This window comes from Epinephelus fuscoguttatus, linkage group LG3, assembly GCF_011397635.1.
Source record: "Epinephelus fuscoguttatus linkage group LG3, E.fuscoguttatus.final_Chr_v1".
NCBI lineage: Eukaryota > Metazoa > Chordata > Actinopteri > Perciformes > Serranidae > Epinephelus > Epinephelus fuscoguttatus.
In genome coordinates, this window is record NC_064754.1 from 22,794,579 (window position 1) to 22,811,202 (window position 16,624).

Consider the following 16,624-nt stretch of genomic DNA (forward strand, 5'->3'; position numbering starts at 1 on the left):
GTCAAAAATCATGGAAAAAAGTCATAGTATAGTATGTCGTTCAAAATCATGAAAAAAATGTCATAGTATAGCATGTCATCAAAAATCATGAAAAACCGTCATAATATAGTATGTCGTCCAAAATCATGAAAAAATGCCATAGTATAGTATGTCATCCAAAATCATGAAAAAAATTCGTACTATCATGTCGTCAAAAATCATGGAAAAAAAGTTAAAGTATTGAATATCGTCCAAAATCATGGAAAAAAGGTCATAGTATAGCATGTCATCAAAAATCATGAAAAAACGTCATAGTATAGCATGTCGTCAAAATTCATGAAAAACAGTCATAGTATAGCATGTCGTCAAAAATCATGAAAAAAGTCATAGTATAGTATGTCGTCCAAAATCATGGAACAAAGTCATAGTATAGCATGTCATCAAAAATCATGAAAAACCGTCATAGTATAGCATGTCGTCAAAAATCATGAAAAAAAGTTAAAGTATAGTATATTGTCCAAAATCATGGAAAAAACGTCATAGTATCGTATGTTGTCCAAAATCATGAAAAAATGGCATAGTATAGCATGTCGTCAAAATTCATGAAAAACAGTCATAGTATAGCATGTCGTCAAAAATCATGAAAAAAAGTTAAAGTATAGTATATTGTCCAAAATCATGGAAAAAAACGTCATAGTATCGTATGTCGTCCAACATCATGAAAAAATGGCATAGTATAGTATGTCGTCCAAAATCATGAAAAAAAGTCATAGTATAGCATGTCGTCCAAAATCATGAAAAAAGTCATAGTATAGCATGTTGTCAAAAATCATGAAAAAAGTCATAGTATAGTATGTCGTCAAAAATCATGAAAAAACGTCATAATATAGTATGTCTTCAAAAATCATTAAAAAAGTCATAGTATAGTATGTCGTCAAAAACCATGAAAAAATGTCATATTATAGCATGTTGTCAAAAAATCATGAAAAAAGATCATAGTATAGCATGTCGTATGTCGTCAAAAGTGCAAACTTGCACAGAGTGATTACATTGCAGCCTGTTCAACCGTCGCCAGCTGTAGTCGTGTCACTTAATACTGGACCAATTACAAAATTTGTTGTTCCCATTCATCACTTTGGCACAAAAATCGAGTCGAAAAAGGTTGGTTGGTCGTGGTTGAAAAATACCAAACTTACCCTTTAAGTATCGTACGACATCTGTACTTGGGAGGCTACTTCCAAATCAGATTGGGCTCTTGTCAGCCAAATCAATGAATCCAGAAAGCCCAACACCATGCAATTTGACAAACTGTGAAAAAGTAATTTTACCAGAAGTATTTTTAAACAGTTTAAATGTCCTTTTCTGAAATTATGTCCTGACTAAAAATGAGTTTAACACAGGTCCATTTTATTTTTGAATTTATTTGTTTAGTGACATGAACACTATCTGAGAACTTTTCATTTATTTTATTTTTATTTTATTTCAACCGTTTACTGGACTGGATACTAAAACAAGGTTATTCAATCATTCAGCAGAAAAGAACTGCGGATGTTACATGTATTTAATCAGCCTACAGTATATTTTTAATTTACACACTATAACCAGTAGCACCAGTATTATATCTATGCTAGCAGCTACAACACCAGCAACATACTATAGCTACCTGCTCACAGTCGGCTGAATAGTCTGTGTGGATCACCTTTCAACGTGAAAATAAATGTAACAGTAAAGATAACTAGAAATAAGTCTTAAGCTCCCCAAGGGATCTGAGACTACCTCTACCTCACACACTATATAAAATGATCTGTTATATGTAGCACATATACTAGAAACTAAACCAAATGACTGCTCTGTGTTTATGCATAAGAGACAATAAGTATTTGGGTCATTTAAATATCCACAGCAGAAACAGTGAGCTTGGAAAATGAAGAGAACAGTTTTGTTGTATGTTTACACTGCAAAAACTCAAAATCTTACCAAGAATATTTGTCTTATTTCTAGTCAAAATGTCTCATTTCTAGTCAAAAAAATCTCATTACACTTAAAATAAGACTCATCACCTAAAAAGTTACTTGTTTTTAGGCAATTTTCACTTGTTTCAAGTAAATTTTCACTTGAAATAAGTAGAAAAATCTGCCAGTGGAGCAAGGTTTTTTTTCTTATTACAAGCAAAAAAAAAACTTGGTCCACTGACAGATTTTTCTACTTATTTCAAGTGAAAATTTACTTGAAACAAGTGAAAATTGCCTAAAAACAAGTAACTTTGCCAGTGGAGCAAGGTTTTTTTTCTTATTACAAGCAAAAAAAAACTTGGTCCACTGGCAGATTTTTCTACTTATTTCAAGTGAAAATTTATTTGAAACAAGTGAAAATTGCCTAAAAACAAGTAACTTTTTAGGTGATGAGTCTTATTTTAAGTGTAATGAGATTTTTTTTGACTAGAAATGAGACATTTTGACTAGAAATAAGACAAATATTCTTGGTAAGATTTTGAGTTTTTGCAGTGTAGAAAAGTGAGAGAGACACAGTTTGAGGTCGTGGATACACATGATACTCACCATCAAAAGAATGAAAAGACAAACAAGCGACGTAATATTTGATGTAAGCTTTACTTTCAAATCCTGTTACATTTAGACCTGGCAAGTTGAACATAAAATAATGCCAAACAAAGAAAACAAATACAAAACCAAAAAAGTACAAATGATCTATTTACCAGTTATCGTCACAACCCTGTACAGCCTTAACAATGGAGTAATAAAAAAAAGCTTTGTACAGCACATACCAATCTTTACTGAGTGCCAAAAGATAGCTGAGCCTTTTTCTAATCATAAAATACAGCCAAACTTAAAGCTAACTGATTGTAGACAGTGCAGTGTGATGCTAACTAAATGCAACCGAGGGGAGTTAGTTTTAAACACAATTAAGTGCTGAGGGCAATGTCATGCATACTCTGAAGTGCTGAGAAGGTAGTCAAGCTTTAAAATAAAAAAAGGTCACTGTGCTGCTCACAAGTGGGCAAAAATAAACAGAATAAGTGCTTAAGAATATCGGTTTTTAAAAGGATAGAGCCCTGTTGCCTTTTTAAACATTACACTCAAACTAGGGGGGACAGAAATAAGTGCAGCCATTCATGATTACGCTGTAATAAAAGGCAGACATTTTAAAAAGGTGTCAAGAGTGGACACATTCTTTTTATATTCATCTTTTTTTCTTTTGGACCCTGACAATTAGTTTGACTCATTCTCAGAAGTCTCAGGTGGTTTCCTTCCACCAAGTGGCACTAGAGTATAAAAGATAACGTAGATAGTACAAGGAGAGTGTGTGTGTGTGTGTGTGTGTGTGTGTATATGTATGTATGTATGTGTGTGTGTGTGTGTGTGTGTGTGTGTTGAAGGGATGCTCCTTTCACTCCAGAGACAGCATGCCAGACATTGATAGAGCAAAAAGGAACAAACAAACAGCAGTGTAAAGGGGGACAATCGAGGCATCGCTCCAGAGGCAGGTAGTGACGGATTCAATCCTAACATCACATCCTGCGGCGACTTACATTTTGGTCTCGACAATTCATTTTCTCTGTCCAATCGACATTTTTCTGACATGATTTAAGTAGAAAAATAAACAAAAGCAACAATGATTCATTGTAAGAAAAATGCATGAGTGAAATAAACAAAAGGAGAACAGAAGGAAAATTTAAAAAAAAAAACAATCCCTTTACAATAAGGGATTTTGGCTTGAAGACCACTTAAACACAAGCGCCATCAGTAATGGGTAAAGCTTTTTTCATCTTTTCAAAATAAAATGCTTGTACTATGCTGCCCTGTCTTGCAAACATACTTCTTTTTGAGCAATTTACGGATAAATACATATTCTCTTAATCAAAAAGTGCAGCGCTGTGCAAAACTGGCTATCACAATTTAGCCTGGGACCTTTAGTTCCCAGGGAGAGCTTGACCTCTACTGTCTAATTCATGCAATTTGTATTCACTGACGTTCTCCGATTTCACAGAGGCAGACCCTTTTGCACCGCTCGAAATGCCTACATGTGAAACTAAGGGGTGTTGACTGAGTCATTTCCAGCAACTACTGTCCACTTCACATTACGGTAACCTGGTGGACCTAAGTTTGCACTTAAAAAAAAAAGGAAAATAAAGATTTAAGTGCTTTTGGCTTGACGTATAACTACATTAAGTGCAATTGAAACTCAAAGGGGGGTGGGACATAACGCAGTACCATGTCTGCCGGCCTAACAGAAGCCAGTGCCATTGAACGCAACGCTGTACAAGTGAATGGCTTTGCTTCATCATTGCACCTACAGGAGCTTTTTTTCTCACGATGGGTTCCTCTATGAATGTTAGTAGAAAATGTTTTATTATGATGTAAAAGGCTCAGTAAAAAAAAGTAATAATAATAAAAAAATTGAAAGACAAAAAAAAAAATAAAAACAAAAACAAACAAAAGACACAGAAGGCCACCAAACACACTAACTTTCCCGTCTTTATCCAGCACAGAAGACGTCCCTGTTCACACTTCTGTATCGCTTCTTTTTCATGTACATAAACAAAAATACATTCATTCAAGTCATTTTGGAACAGTTTTTTTCTTATTTTTTTTGTACACAAAAAATTACAAAAAGCTCCAAAAAGCACCATTGAATCGGCCTGTGGTGACCCTGGCTGTGGGTAGCTCGCTAACCCAGAGCTGGTCACCTCCACAAAACAGTTATCTCATATATCTCTTCTAAGTATAGGTGCGTCATACATAGTTCTGCACGTGGAGCTGCGCTGATATCCACCTGGTCTCAGACATAATGAATTCATGTTTCTGTTTGTCGTGTCGTTATTTCACTGCTTATTCACCTGCGAGTGCAAATTCATAGTCAACATTTTACTTTCAAATTATTAGCAATAAATCTATATTTCTTGTCAGGATAGGTCAGATTTGTCTTATTTACATCATCACAGCTTATCTTCTGTTTTGTGAGAACTATTAAAATTAGCTAGTAACCCACTGAAATGACTCCGAGACGGGGGTGATATCAGGCAGCAGCGATGCATAATATGGTTTCACCATTATACAAAAAACCAACAGAAATCAAAAAGATGGGAAGGGGAAGGGCTACAAAACTATGTACAAGACTGATAAATAAGTAAGTGCGTGGTTTGAGGCGTTGCTTTGGAAACGTGCCTTTTACAATGAAAAGCATTCCGTTTCATTGGTTCTGTCCACGTTGCACCGCTAACACTTCAGGATATCTCGAATTTAGCTTCCTAATGACGTCAAAGCTAGTTGAAACACAGGCATGCTATTTCGATGCATAATAGCAAGAGACAAAAATGCACTAAAATATAGCACTTGCAAGTTTTGTTTCATCTTTTTATCTCGTCAAACGACTAAAGAAAAATATCTATAAAACTGAGATACGTTAGTTTCCTCAGATAATGCAACTGGGTCCAAGTCATTCAGACATTTAAAAACAGAAAAAAAGGTAATAGAGAGTAGTAGTTGAAGTAGTAATAATTCAATTGATAGAACTGATAAGAAAAGCAGCTTTTTGATATAAATGCATTTTTAGCATGTACAGCCTTTTTCTCTTATAAATGTTTTTTTTTCTTCTTTTCTTCAATATGTTTGTCTGGTCCAGCTTATTCTGCTGGTCTGATTGGAAAAGACGTTGCTCCCACTGCAGTGGTCAAGTGTCATTCACACCACCGTCCGAGGAGTGAGGGAAAGAGTGAGGAGGAGGAGGAGAGGAGGTGGGCGAGGTCAAACAGTCTTGGCCCTCTCCATCAGTCCCAGGTAGGCCAGGAAGGAGTGTTTGTGGGAGGAGGGCGAGGAGGGAGAGCGGGAGGGGGACGCCGAGTTGGAGGAGAAGAGGAGAGGAGATGTGGCGGGCCGCCATCTGGAGTGGAGGTGCGAGTGGAATGTGAAGCGGCTGTTGTGGGTGAACAAGGTGGTGAGGGGGATCAGGTGCGCCCGCTCGCAGTTCCTGTACTGCTCGAACACGTGGCGGGAGGAGGGGAGGAAGAGGGAGGGGCTGCCGCTGCTCGGGCCGCCGGGGTTTCTGGTGGCGTTGTTGCCGTTCGTGCTGACCACGCAGTGCAGAGGGCTGCCAGCGTCCAGCTGGTGGGACTTGCCCAGTGTGAGTGACAGGGCAACGGACTGGAGCGCCTGGGACGCTGTTAGACTCATGAGTGGGCTGTTACTCCCACTCCCTCCGCTGCTCCCTCCTCCTCGGCTGAACAGGAAGTTCTCCTGTCTCTTTCGCAGTGAAGAGCCCCCTGGCGATGTTCCCTGGAGTGGCAGCTCCTCCTCTCCTGCCTCCTCATCGTCCTCCACCTCTTCTCCTCCTAAGCCTCCGTCCAGTCCCCCCGCTCCTCCACTCTGGTGTTTCTTGAGGTGGCGGCTGAAGACAAAGGGGTGTGTGGTGGTGAAAGGGCACTCTTGGCAGCCGAAAGTCTGGCGCGGCGCGTGCTTCAGCTTCTTGTGCAGGTTGAGGTTGTCCTTGCGCTTGCAGCTATAAGAGCAGCGGTCGCAGTGGAAGGGCCGCTCGCCCGTGTGCACACGCACATGCTCGATCAGCTTATTGGCCGTCTTGGACAAGTAGCCACACTGCTCACACTTGTAGTGGTTGCCCAGGCGGTGCCCGCGCATGTGGGCCTCCAATGAGGCCTGGTCGGGCCACAGTCCCTGGCAGATGCGGCAGCGGTACTCCATCTTACAGTGCGTCTTAAGGTGGCACTCCATGGCCGCTGGACGATTGGTGGAGTAGATGCAGAAAGGGCACCTGAGTAATGCAACAAAAAGGGAAGCAGGGAGGGAGGACACAGCACACAAAAGCAAAGGACAGTTGAAGGAAAGTGTACGTTCAAAACCACATAACACACCTTGAAATTTAATAACACAAAATGATGAAGAGGAGGAGGACAGGTAAAGGAAAAGTGTGTATCATGTACAGTTCTGTGTGCTCATGGTGGTATGTGTGGCAGTTTAATGGTGGGAGAATTGAAGTGATCAGGTATATGTGTGTGTGGAGGAGGAGGGGGGGTGACAGGCTGGAGAAAAGATTGGAGCAGTAGGACATGAAGGGAAATGAAGGAATGGAGTGGCACTTACATTTAAATAGCACCTTTCATCTGCTCTGGGCCCCAAAGCGCTTCACAAACCCTGCAGAACAGAATCACCTCAGAAAAACCTCGAAATGGTCAAGGCCCTCTCTCCCTTTCTACACACTCCTACATATATAGAAACACTTCACATTGCTCAAGTGTATACACGTGTACACACTGGTCTAGGAAAAAAAATCTTGATCTGGACGTTGGAGATTAGAAAATATAGGCAATAGGAGTTTATTTAAAACCTGTTTGCCCTTAAGGTCCATTAACTCTCTCTACACCTGCTTGGCTAAATCCTGCCTGCTTTTAAAAGTAAATATAAATGTGGTTTACATAAATTAAGAGACTGTGTAAACCTTGAAGAGCTGGAAATATAACCCACATGTGCAGATATAAACAGAACAGCATAGAAGCATATTTTCTGATAACTTTAAATATAAAAAGTATCAAAATAGCTCATTTCTTCCATCTTTTTTCTCCCTTGAATTAAAAAAAAAAAATCGAAAATATCCTCTACCTGCTTCTTTCCCTTCTGAGTAGCTAGCTTAAAATCAATCTGGCTTCAAAAACATTAACACCAGACAGAAGAAACATTTAAAACCGTTATAAAACTCCTGTACATGTATTCACGCACACTCTACAGCTAGCAGCAAATCCTCAAGTTAGTGACTGAAGATGCTGTGTGGAGATCTTTGAGCTATGAAGGGGGCTTCTTGTGTGTTTGTGCTCTGTTAGCCACAGGATATGTATAAAGTATAAATCATCATAACTGTGTTGGCAGCTTCCTGGTTTACATTTAGTGAAATGCTACCATTTCCAGACATTTAGCAATGTTTAGAACATTCTAACTCCACTGATGGCTGCACAGGAAGAAAAGAAATAAAACGATATAGAACACAGATCTTTGTTTATGACAAGATGAGGCGGTAATCATAATGATACTTAATGACTCTGCACATGCACAGACTGGAGTTATGAGAACAACTCAAAAACAAAAAAATGGCTCGTGTTACTTGAAATGAATCTTCACAAAATGTTTCATTTACTGCATTTTTTCACCCCTAAATATTTAGTCAAATATTGTCATGTGTTGGAGCTGTTCTGCTGTCGACTGCCACCCTGGGTTGGCCTGAGCTCAGACACTAACATCATCAGTGTGTGGTGTGGATGTTGAGATCAACAGATGGGCTTTATGTTAGCTTGACAGGCCTGAAATGGGACATAAACGTGTCACAGTACAACAAAGGCTCCTGTGGGACTGGAGTATGGAGATGGAGAGGGAAGCATGTGAGGAGACTGGAGCTGCATAAACAGTCACTATTAGGAGAGCGAGGCTGCCTTGTTAGAATTAGACAACTATATCCAATGTGCATGAGTACTTGTAGGGCTGCACGATTATAGCCAGAATGATGATTACAATTATTTTACACAGTAGCGAGATCACGATTATTTATCACGATTCTTCATTGATTGATTTTTACTGCAAATGAACAGAGCACAGCTTTTACTTCCATGTTGTAAAAACATAAGACTTAAGGTTTTCTAATAAGAATACGATTCAAATATTGTATTTGAAGCCCTGTAGTGAATTGTAACAGTCTAAATGAGTAGCAGTATTCCCTCTATCGCTGTATATATGTATTTCATTTTACTCGTAATATTTCAGTCCTAGGACTGTTTTTTGTTTTTCTACCTGTGAAGATATTTGTGACTGAGTTTTTAAAATGATGCACTGAGCGTTTGTTTTATATTGAAAATCCAAAAATAAAGGTTAAAAAAAAATACAGTTCTTCTTCACCTTAATTCAGTGCATCTCCTAAAAGCTAAATATAAATAAACTGTAACATAACTGTACCAAAATATAAGCTGACTAAAAATAAAAATGCCATTACAGAATGCGACCACATGAAAACAGAGGTTTATTGGCACATATCTTTGGTCACATGGAATGCGATTGCACTGGTTATTTTAGTCCGTCTTTGGGAGCTGGATGGATGTTTCCACTGCTGTATTTAATTTTTTTTTTTTTACAGGGGTCGCGGTATTGTGACGGGCCGTACAGAGTCACTGATATGGATGTCTGAGTTGACGCTGGCTAAAGAAGGAGATTCAGTGAGGAAATGTAAAGAGACGTTATTGTTCTTGGCCTTTAATGTACCGCACATTATGGTGTTTCTTCAGATGGTTTAACAAGTTGGTTGTGTTGCTTTGTGGCGAGGACACGTCTCATGCACTTTTTGAATATGATTTTTTTTCTCTTTTAAATTGGAAATACTTCCAAACAACATATGATGATCATTGATGAAGGGATGATTTTCATTCTGCTGCAGCAGGGTGCACACATTAAAAATGGAGGCTTTGAGTTAATTGATTGATAGCCAGCGGAGTTTTCTATGAGCATTTTAAACATCAGTATCACAGCTGATCATGTTCATTTAAATGTGGGAAGCCAAAATCATTATGGTCATCAATTAATTGTGCAGCCCTAAGTACATGTTCATATGTTTGTATATATATTTGTGTGGGGTAGGTTTGGATGCTGTATTTAAAAGCTTTTTATCAGGGTTTCCACAAAATGCACGCTGTGTATCACAAAGCATGCATTAGTTTAATTTCATATACATTTGGACTGACTTGGCTATGATGTAAGTGATCTGACATTTGTGCTTCTCCTAAATGATTATCTTCTAGGGGTGTGCCAACAAATTTCATATTACTGTCTGTATTGGGGGGAAAAAAGGGAGCTTTCTGGAATGCAGGTTTCATCAGACATTTTTTCTTTGGCATGGCTGTTAGCTGTGGGCAGTGGAACAACAGACCCTGAGGGGAAGCCCATTTCCATCTCCTTTCCACTCTCCCTTCTGTTCATAGCAGCCACTGCAGACCCAGAGACCACTGTCTAATAAGTTACACTTGCCAAGAGAGGCTGTCGAGCAAAACTACAGCTTGTATCATTTCATTTGCTGGCTGCAGATAATGAACATTAAAGTGAGGTTAACTGATTAAGGACACATGGCTGGAATAATCTTCAAATAGGACCACAAATCTGTTTCTGTCTTCAGCTGTATGGCTGCTTCAATCAGCTCTTAGTGAAAGAACCATAATAATGTCAGCCAGAATAATGTATATAACATTATGCATCTTTTTGTATCCTTTGTTATTTAACATGCATCGTTTTATCTATATCAAATGAGTTAAATGGTGCATGTAAAATAATTACTGAAACCATATGCCGTATGTAACTTGCACACCCCTAGCATTTGTCTGTGACTGTGACGTACTGTATGTGTGTTTTTGTGTGTAGTGAATTGAAAGGGTGAGGGGGTGAGGGAGGGGGAGGACGGGCGGAGTTAGGAACCTCTGTCTGTACTTGCTTTCCTTACTTGAGCCCTCCGGAGGGGACGGTGTGGCACTTCTTGTGCTCCAGCAGCTGCTCGGGCGTCTTGAGGAACTTGTGGCAGACGTCGCACTCAAACATTCGCGTGATGAGGTGGATCTGGAGGTGCCGTTCATACATGCTACGCGTCTTGCACACAAAATTGCAGAAGACACACTCGAAGCCTGGAGGGGAAGGAAAGAGGAGAGGATGAGATAAGACTGAGTCTGTTCCAATGATTTTTAATTTGATAATTTTGTTGCAGAGGCTGGTCGTGCTCTTCAGACTCAGCATGACTAAAACCTGACCCCAGAACCTGAAACAAAGGGAGTTCAGATTCAGGGAAAAGTCAGGTTCACCAATGTCCACCAGAGCATGTGAGCGGAGCGCAAGTGGAAGAATTTTGGATGGAACACAGAGCAGATTTTTTTTAAAAGTCAGAGCGTTGCCTCATCTCCATCCCGCTCCAATTTCACTCTGGTACTGCTCACACCATGAGTTTAAATTCGTCTGTGTTTTACACACTCACAATTTCCTGTCAAAAACTGGCTGCTGCGAGCTCGACAATCAAGTTTCCTAAGTACTTTCAAAAGGAAACTGAGCAGTCATACAGGTGCACTATTCCTGTAACACTAACGGAGCTTTTTTGAGTGGAGCGGGGTGAAATCTGAGACAAGCACGGAGCGATATTGAGCGGAGCGGCTTGGAGCGCCTTTGAGCGAAGGAGCGGAGGGAACGAGCAGCTCTGTGAGCGAGGAGCGGAAATTCTCACCGCTCCACTCGGCTCACATGCTCTGATGCCCACTCACATAAAAAGAATATATATAATAAATTGATACAGCTGGGCGAAGACATTCTGACTATCACTCCCTAACAGGGGTTGAGCCTCCAAAAACAATGTATCTCACAAATATTTTTTCAGACCCTCAGTGCCTGGCATATGCCCGCAACTTTTAAACTCCACACCCCAAGTTTGTAATGTAAACTTTTGGTTAGGAATCTGTACATCCAGATAATGCTGATGACATCATCTGGGACTTTTTCTTAGATTTTAGAAAGACACACAGAAGACTTCATACATTATAGTATAAAGTGTGTCGTTAAGTTACTTAATGGAAGATAAAAAAAACTGCCTGGACTAGGCCACATATGAACGCAATTAAGTAAATGAACGTGTCATTTCAGAACTCATTTGCATCGTTCTCCAACTGTTCTGATTTAACGGGTGTATTTATAAATGACAGGAGTAATAATGAACGTCTTCTTTATGTCTGTTACAACAGTGTCGTCTTTTAAAAGCAGACTGAAAACTATATATATTTTCTCAAGCTCTTAGTAGAGAGGTTTAAATGGTGTGGTTAATGGATACTTCAGTACTCTTATTATTCCCTTTTTAATAAAGCCTTCTTATCTTGCATGTTTTTGTCATGTACGATCTTTACCTATTGTTTTTGCCTTTTATTTGAAGCACGTTGAGTCTGTCATATGAAATATGCTACACAAATCAACTTTATTTCTCGATGTCCATATTTGGTCTGTCACCCAGTGCAAGCAGATTTCTGACCAAAGAGTAAGTGGTTAGTCTCAGTACAGCTCTAGAGGAGGAGGGTTATTAATTAAATAATACTTGTGTGCACCAGTCCAGATTTAGCAACTTCTGAAGCAGAATTTGATGACAGTTAGTGGGCTGTTTGGTCACTGTCAATCAAATCCCTTTAAATCACACCCACAAAATCCAGATGAAGCAGATAAGCTAAGATTTGACTCTGAAACTCTTCATTAATATAACCTGATGTGTTGTTTTATTGTTGTCTATTCAGTCATGACTATACAGCGCTGTAGAGACAGAATGGAGATGTTTTCAGAGGCTTTAAAATGGTGAAGTGTATGTGTTCGCAGTAATTCCCATGATTCCTTGCCTTTGTCAGACTTGTCCTCAGTTCCTGATCCCGAGTGGCTTCCAGAGCTGGACTGGCTGCCTGCGGAGGAGGGTGGGGCAAGCAGGCCCCTGAGTTCTTCGTTACCGTGGGTGAGGTCTCCGCCCTCCGAGCTGTTGAGTGAGTCGCTGAGGGCCGAGAGGGACGATGAGGTGCTCTTGGTCTCGCTGAGGGGACTCCTTGAGTTCAGACCTGGACACAAGAGGAGAGATGGCAGAAGGTGAGAAATCTTTATCATTTCGATGGAAAGCAATGCTGGGGAAACAAATGCACCAGCCCTGACTAAAGAAGCCCCTGGAGCAAAGATATTACCTGAAACCCTGCAGAAATTGTGCTGAAAATCCGTTTCAAGAACCCCATCGTTATATACATGCACACACACACCGGCATACACACAAACAGAACACAGGCAGGCAGCCTCGGCAGCCCTGTGCTCTGACCGAGGCCCTGCTGCCAGTCAAATCAAGATGCAGTGTGCTTTTATTGATCCCCTTCTCTAAGTCTGCAATTCACTGCGAAGAGAGAGGGAATTAGAAGGGGAGGGGGCCGAGAGGGAGGGAGGGGTGAGGAGCGCGGGTCATGGCCGAAGGAGCTAAGATGGCGGGAGCATCTCAGGGCACAGCTCAACAAAGGGCATTCACTCAGGAGGGAGTGAAAGCAGGGAGGAAAGGCTGCACGGATCCTGAAATGGTTGACCTATCTTTTTAATACAGGCACACAAACACACACATACACACAAACACATGCTTACCTAAAACATACAAGGATGTGCACATGCAGTGCACACACAAGGAATTATACTGTAATAGAAGACATGATTAATTGCCTTCAATCAAATCTAAGTAAACCAGGGTCAATCACACCGCAGTCTTAGCAGCATTTTGAATACAGTATTGAACCAGCTTGAGGGAGCTTTTATCTCCTCTGCTGCAGTATTTAACATACACTTGCCTTCTCTTATAATATCCAAAAGGCTAATGCCATAGAATATAAGCAAAAAGAGAGAAAAAAAAGGCACTGCTCTGAGCCAGTGGGCCTCGACCTTGAAACACACCTTAACTGAAAAATATTCCGTTTTCTCTTTCACGAAAAGCTTCGTCTATGATTGCCCGGCAACAATCATGATATAGGAGCGGAAATAAAGAGGCAAAGCCTGCCTATCTGCCAAAGTATCCAAGGTAGATATCAAGTAGTACCATCACATAATTCACCACCTTCCCCCTACAGAGAAGGGCACCCAACCAACCCTCTCCCCATGCTGAGACCAGCCTTCACAGGGGGTCAGCTTGAACTATGACACCTGCTGCGCTCAGCCATCTCCCGCCTGGGCGTGTCCACACAGTTGACCAGATAACTAGCCTTTTACAGTCCATCTGGATTCACTCTAAGTGCTGCCTTAAACCTCAAGTAGAGACACTTTAACAAAACCTTAACAAATTACTAAAATCTCCACATACAGACGGCAGCAGGACGTGACCATAAGCCACACTTCTGTACATTTGTGTGTTTGTTGTTGGTGTCCATCTTGTGTGAGACTGAGATAAATGCCAAGCCAGGCTGAGAGACTTAAAAGATGGCCACAGTGGCATCGTAAACCCAGCTCGTCTCCAAAGGACCCAAGGCCTATTGATTTTTTCCCCTCAGGCACGATAAGGGCCAACCTTCTCAGATAAACAAGGCCACTGTGGCCTCTGAAAGACCCCTCAGCTGTCTAGGCCGGACAATCCCACCCACCCACACATACACACAAGCAGCACATGCACTCACTCACACACACACACACTGAGGAACAGTGGAAGAGCAAAACGTCAGCAATAAACTGGACAAAGCTGTTTTAGACAAAAACACTCATATCGACCACCAGGGGTTCACACCAGCAGCTTTAAAAGTCCAAAGAAGGTCGACTGGAGGAGGATTGTTTGTGAAACCCAATTCTGCTGCTTGTCTTTCCCCGTGTCCTCTGAACTGACACGCAACTACGTGTTTATGAAGTGTAAATTACTGTTTCATTAGGACATTAGGATGTTTTGACTTGGAACTAATGCTCAGTAAAAAACTGGGAAGGTGCATTAAAGTCTATTTAGTATTTAGACAGTGATGCTAATTGTGCTGGTTCTGTAATTAAACACTTTGGATCTGAATTGAAAGTAGAGCTGAAACTACGAGTAAGTTAGTTAATCTATTTATCTGAACAGATTTTGCTAATTGGTTTTCAGTCAAGTCATTATTTAAAGCAAAATGTCAAAACAAATTCAAGGTATCAGCTTCTCAAACACAGCTGCATCATGGACCTTTTTTACTGTAGTAATGATACAAGTATAGAGCATATTTTCCTCATATTCTGCCTCCTCATTTTAAAGAGTATCTTATACCTCATATTAAAGGACTATTCTCAGTCATATTTGACAGTCAATTAAATATCCTTTGTTTTGAACTGCTGGTCAGACAAAATACATTTACATGTGTCAATTTTGTCATTTTTCACTCTCATAGAACAAACAATTACTTGTAGTGCAGGATTTTTTATCTCTAGAAACAGATATCTGCGTATGTATGCAGAGTCTGTAGGCAACGGGACAAAATTTTGGCATCCAAAGTGCTCAGGTTTCCGTTTGTAGTCTGAGTAGTATTGACCAATCATGTTTGAATAGCAGGTTGACAGTGTGGTGTGTGAAGAGGCGGAACACACTGGCTGAAATACAATCTTGGAACCCATCGGCTATTGTCTGACTAAGAGTTAGCTTTATATTAGCTTTTTAAAAGTGTAGCTGCATTCATATATGCAGATATGTTAATAGAGATTAGCTGTAATGATTGGCGCACAGAAGAGAAAGCCTTGGCCCGTATATCTGCTGGCTGCACCGGATCAGCCCCAAATATTGTCTCTCACACTCCTCAGAGACTTTATCAGTCAGACATTAGCCGATGCACTCCGAGATTGAATGAATTGTAACCTCATCATTGTCAGAAATCAGAGCGGCTGCGTATAAAAATTCATATCCACAATTTTCAAAAACCCTTAAAAATTGAGAGTCAGCTCTTTAACGTCAGTCACTGTTTAAATTTAAACCCCATGTGTTGGAGTGCAGAGCCAAAACAATACAAAATGTGTCACTGTCCAAGTACTGCACTGTATTTCTATTCTGAGTTGTGAACAAGAGCCACAATGTGTAAGCTACCACCCACTCTAACATGTGAGAGTAATTTTGAAAATAACTCCATAAATCATTTTTCTAGGGGTTGAATCATGCACTTTGCTACTATTCAGTACATGTTTGAGAAGCCTGCATGAGCAGCAAACACAGGAACATTACCCCAGAGCTCAAACGACAGGGCGATTTATCTTTTGGTCAGTCGAGAGAAAAGTTGAATCATCAAGTCTTAATGATCGATTTAGTTTTTTTTTTTTTTTAAGTTCTAGTGTCTGTCAGCTTCTTGGTTTGGAGGATTTGCTGCTTTTGTTTGTTATGTAATAGTAATAAATTGCAAATGTTAAGGTTTTGGACTGTTGGATAGAAAAAAATAAGCAATTTGGAACAGTCACCATGAGCTTTAAGAAATTGTGATGAGTGTTTCATTATTTTCTGACAATTTATACACTAAACAACTAACTGATTAACTCAAAAAAACAACCCAACACATTTAGAGAGGCTATTTCATTAATTCAGTCACTCAGGACCAGTGGACCACCACGTGTCACCAGGGATTGTGTACCTGCATGTCCAGTACTAATGTGGTTCTTCATGTCGTTCTCCTCCATGCAGACATAGTCACAGACGCTGCAGCAGAGTGAGAACATCCACTGCTCCTTGTCCACATGGAGCGACATGTGGCTGACAAACTGGGCATTCAGCTCCGTCTGGAAATCACACACATGGCAGCTGGACAGAGAACAGAGAGGAAAGGGAAGGATGGCGAGAATAACAAGGGGGTGGGGGGGGACCGTCAGCTTTAGTGTTATATTATGTCTGCATAAATTGGTAAGTGGTACAGCACGGATACATTTCTTTTAATTTGATTAAGATTATTGAATATTTCAACACTGCAGACGTGGTGCTATTTGACTCTTTCCAGATCATCATTAGCCACATAAAAGTATTCCAGTACACAAGTACAGCATTTTGGGAAATTCACTCATTCACTTGGAGAGGAAGATCAAGAACACTCTAACACACTAAAAAACAGCCAGGAGATGGTTAACTAACAAGGGTGTAACAATAC

General features: G+C 40.3%; 1 protein-coding gene across 2 annotated transcripts in view; it reads right to left on the reverse strand.

The window, feature by feature from the left end:
• Positions 1–2,569: 2,569 nt before the first annotated feature.
• znf827 (zinc finger protein 827) overlaps positions 2,570–16,624 on the reverse strand; it is a 79,473-nt gene continuing 65,418 nt past the window's right edge. Inside the window, exons 11-15 of one of the 2 annotated variants that reach the window (XM_049567823.1) lie at positions 16,118–16,284; positions 12,386–12,595; positions 10,474–10,651; positions 7,092–7,142; positions 6,623–6,762 (exon numbers count right to left, since the gene is read on the reverse strand). In XM_049567823.1, coding sequence (XP_049423780.1) covers positions 7,094–7,142; positions 10,474–10,651; positions 12,386–12,595; positions 16,118–16,284 — 604 coding nt within the window. In that variant the 3' untranslated portion in view covers positions 6,623–6,762; positions 7,092–7,093. Of the gene's footprint in view, positions 6,763–7,091; positions 7,143–10,473; positions 10,652–12,385; positions 12,596–16,117; positions 16,285–16,624 lie in introns of both variants that reach the window. The other variant, XM_049567814.1, reaches the window with a different exon arrangement.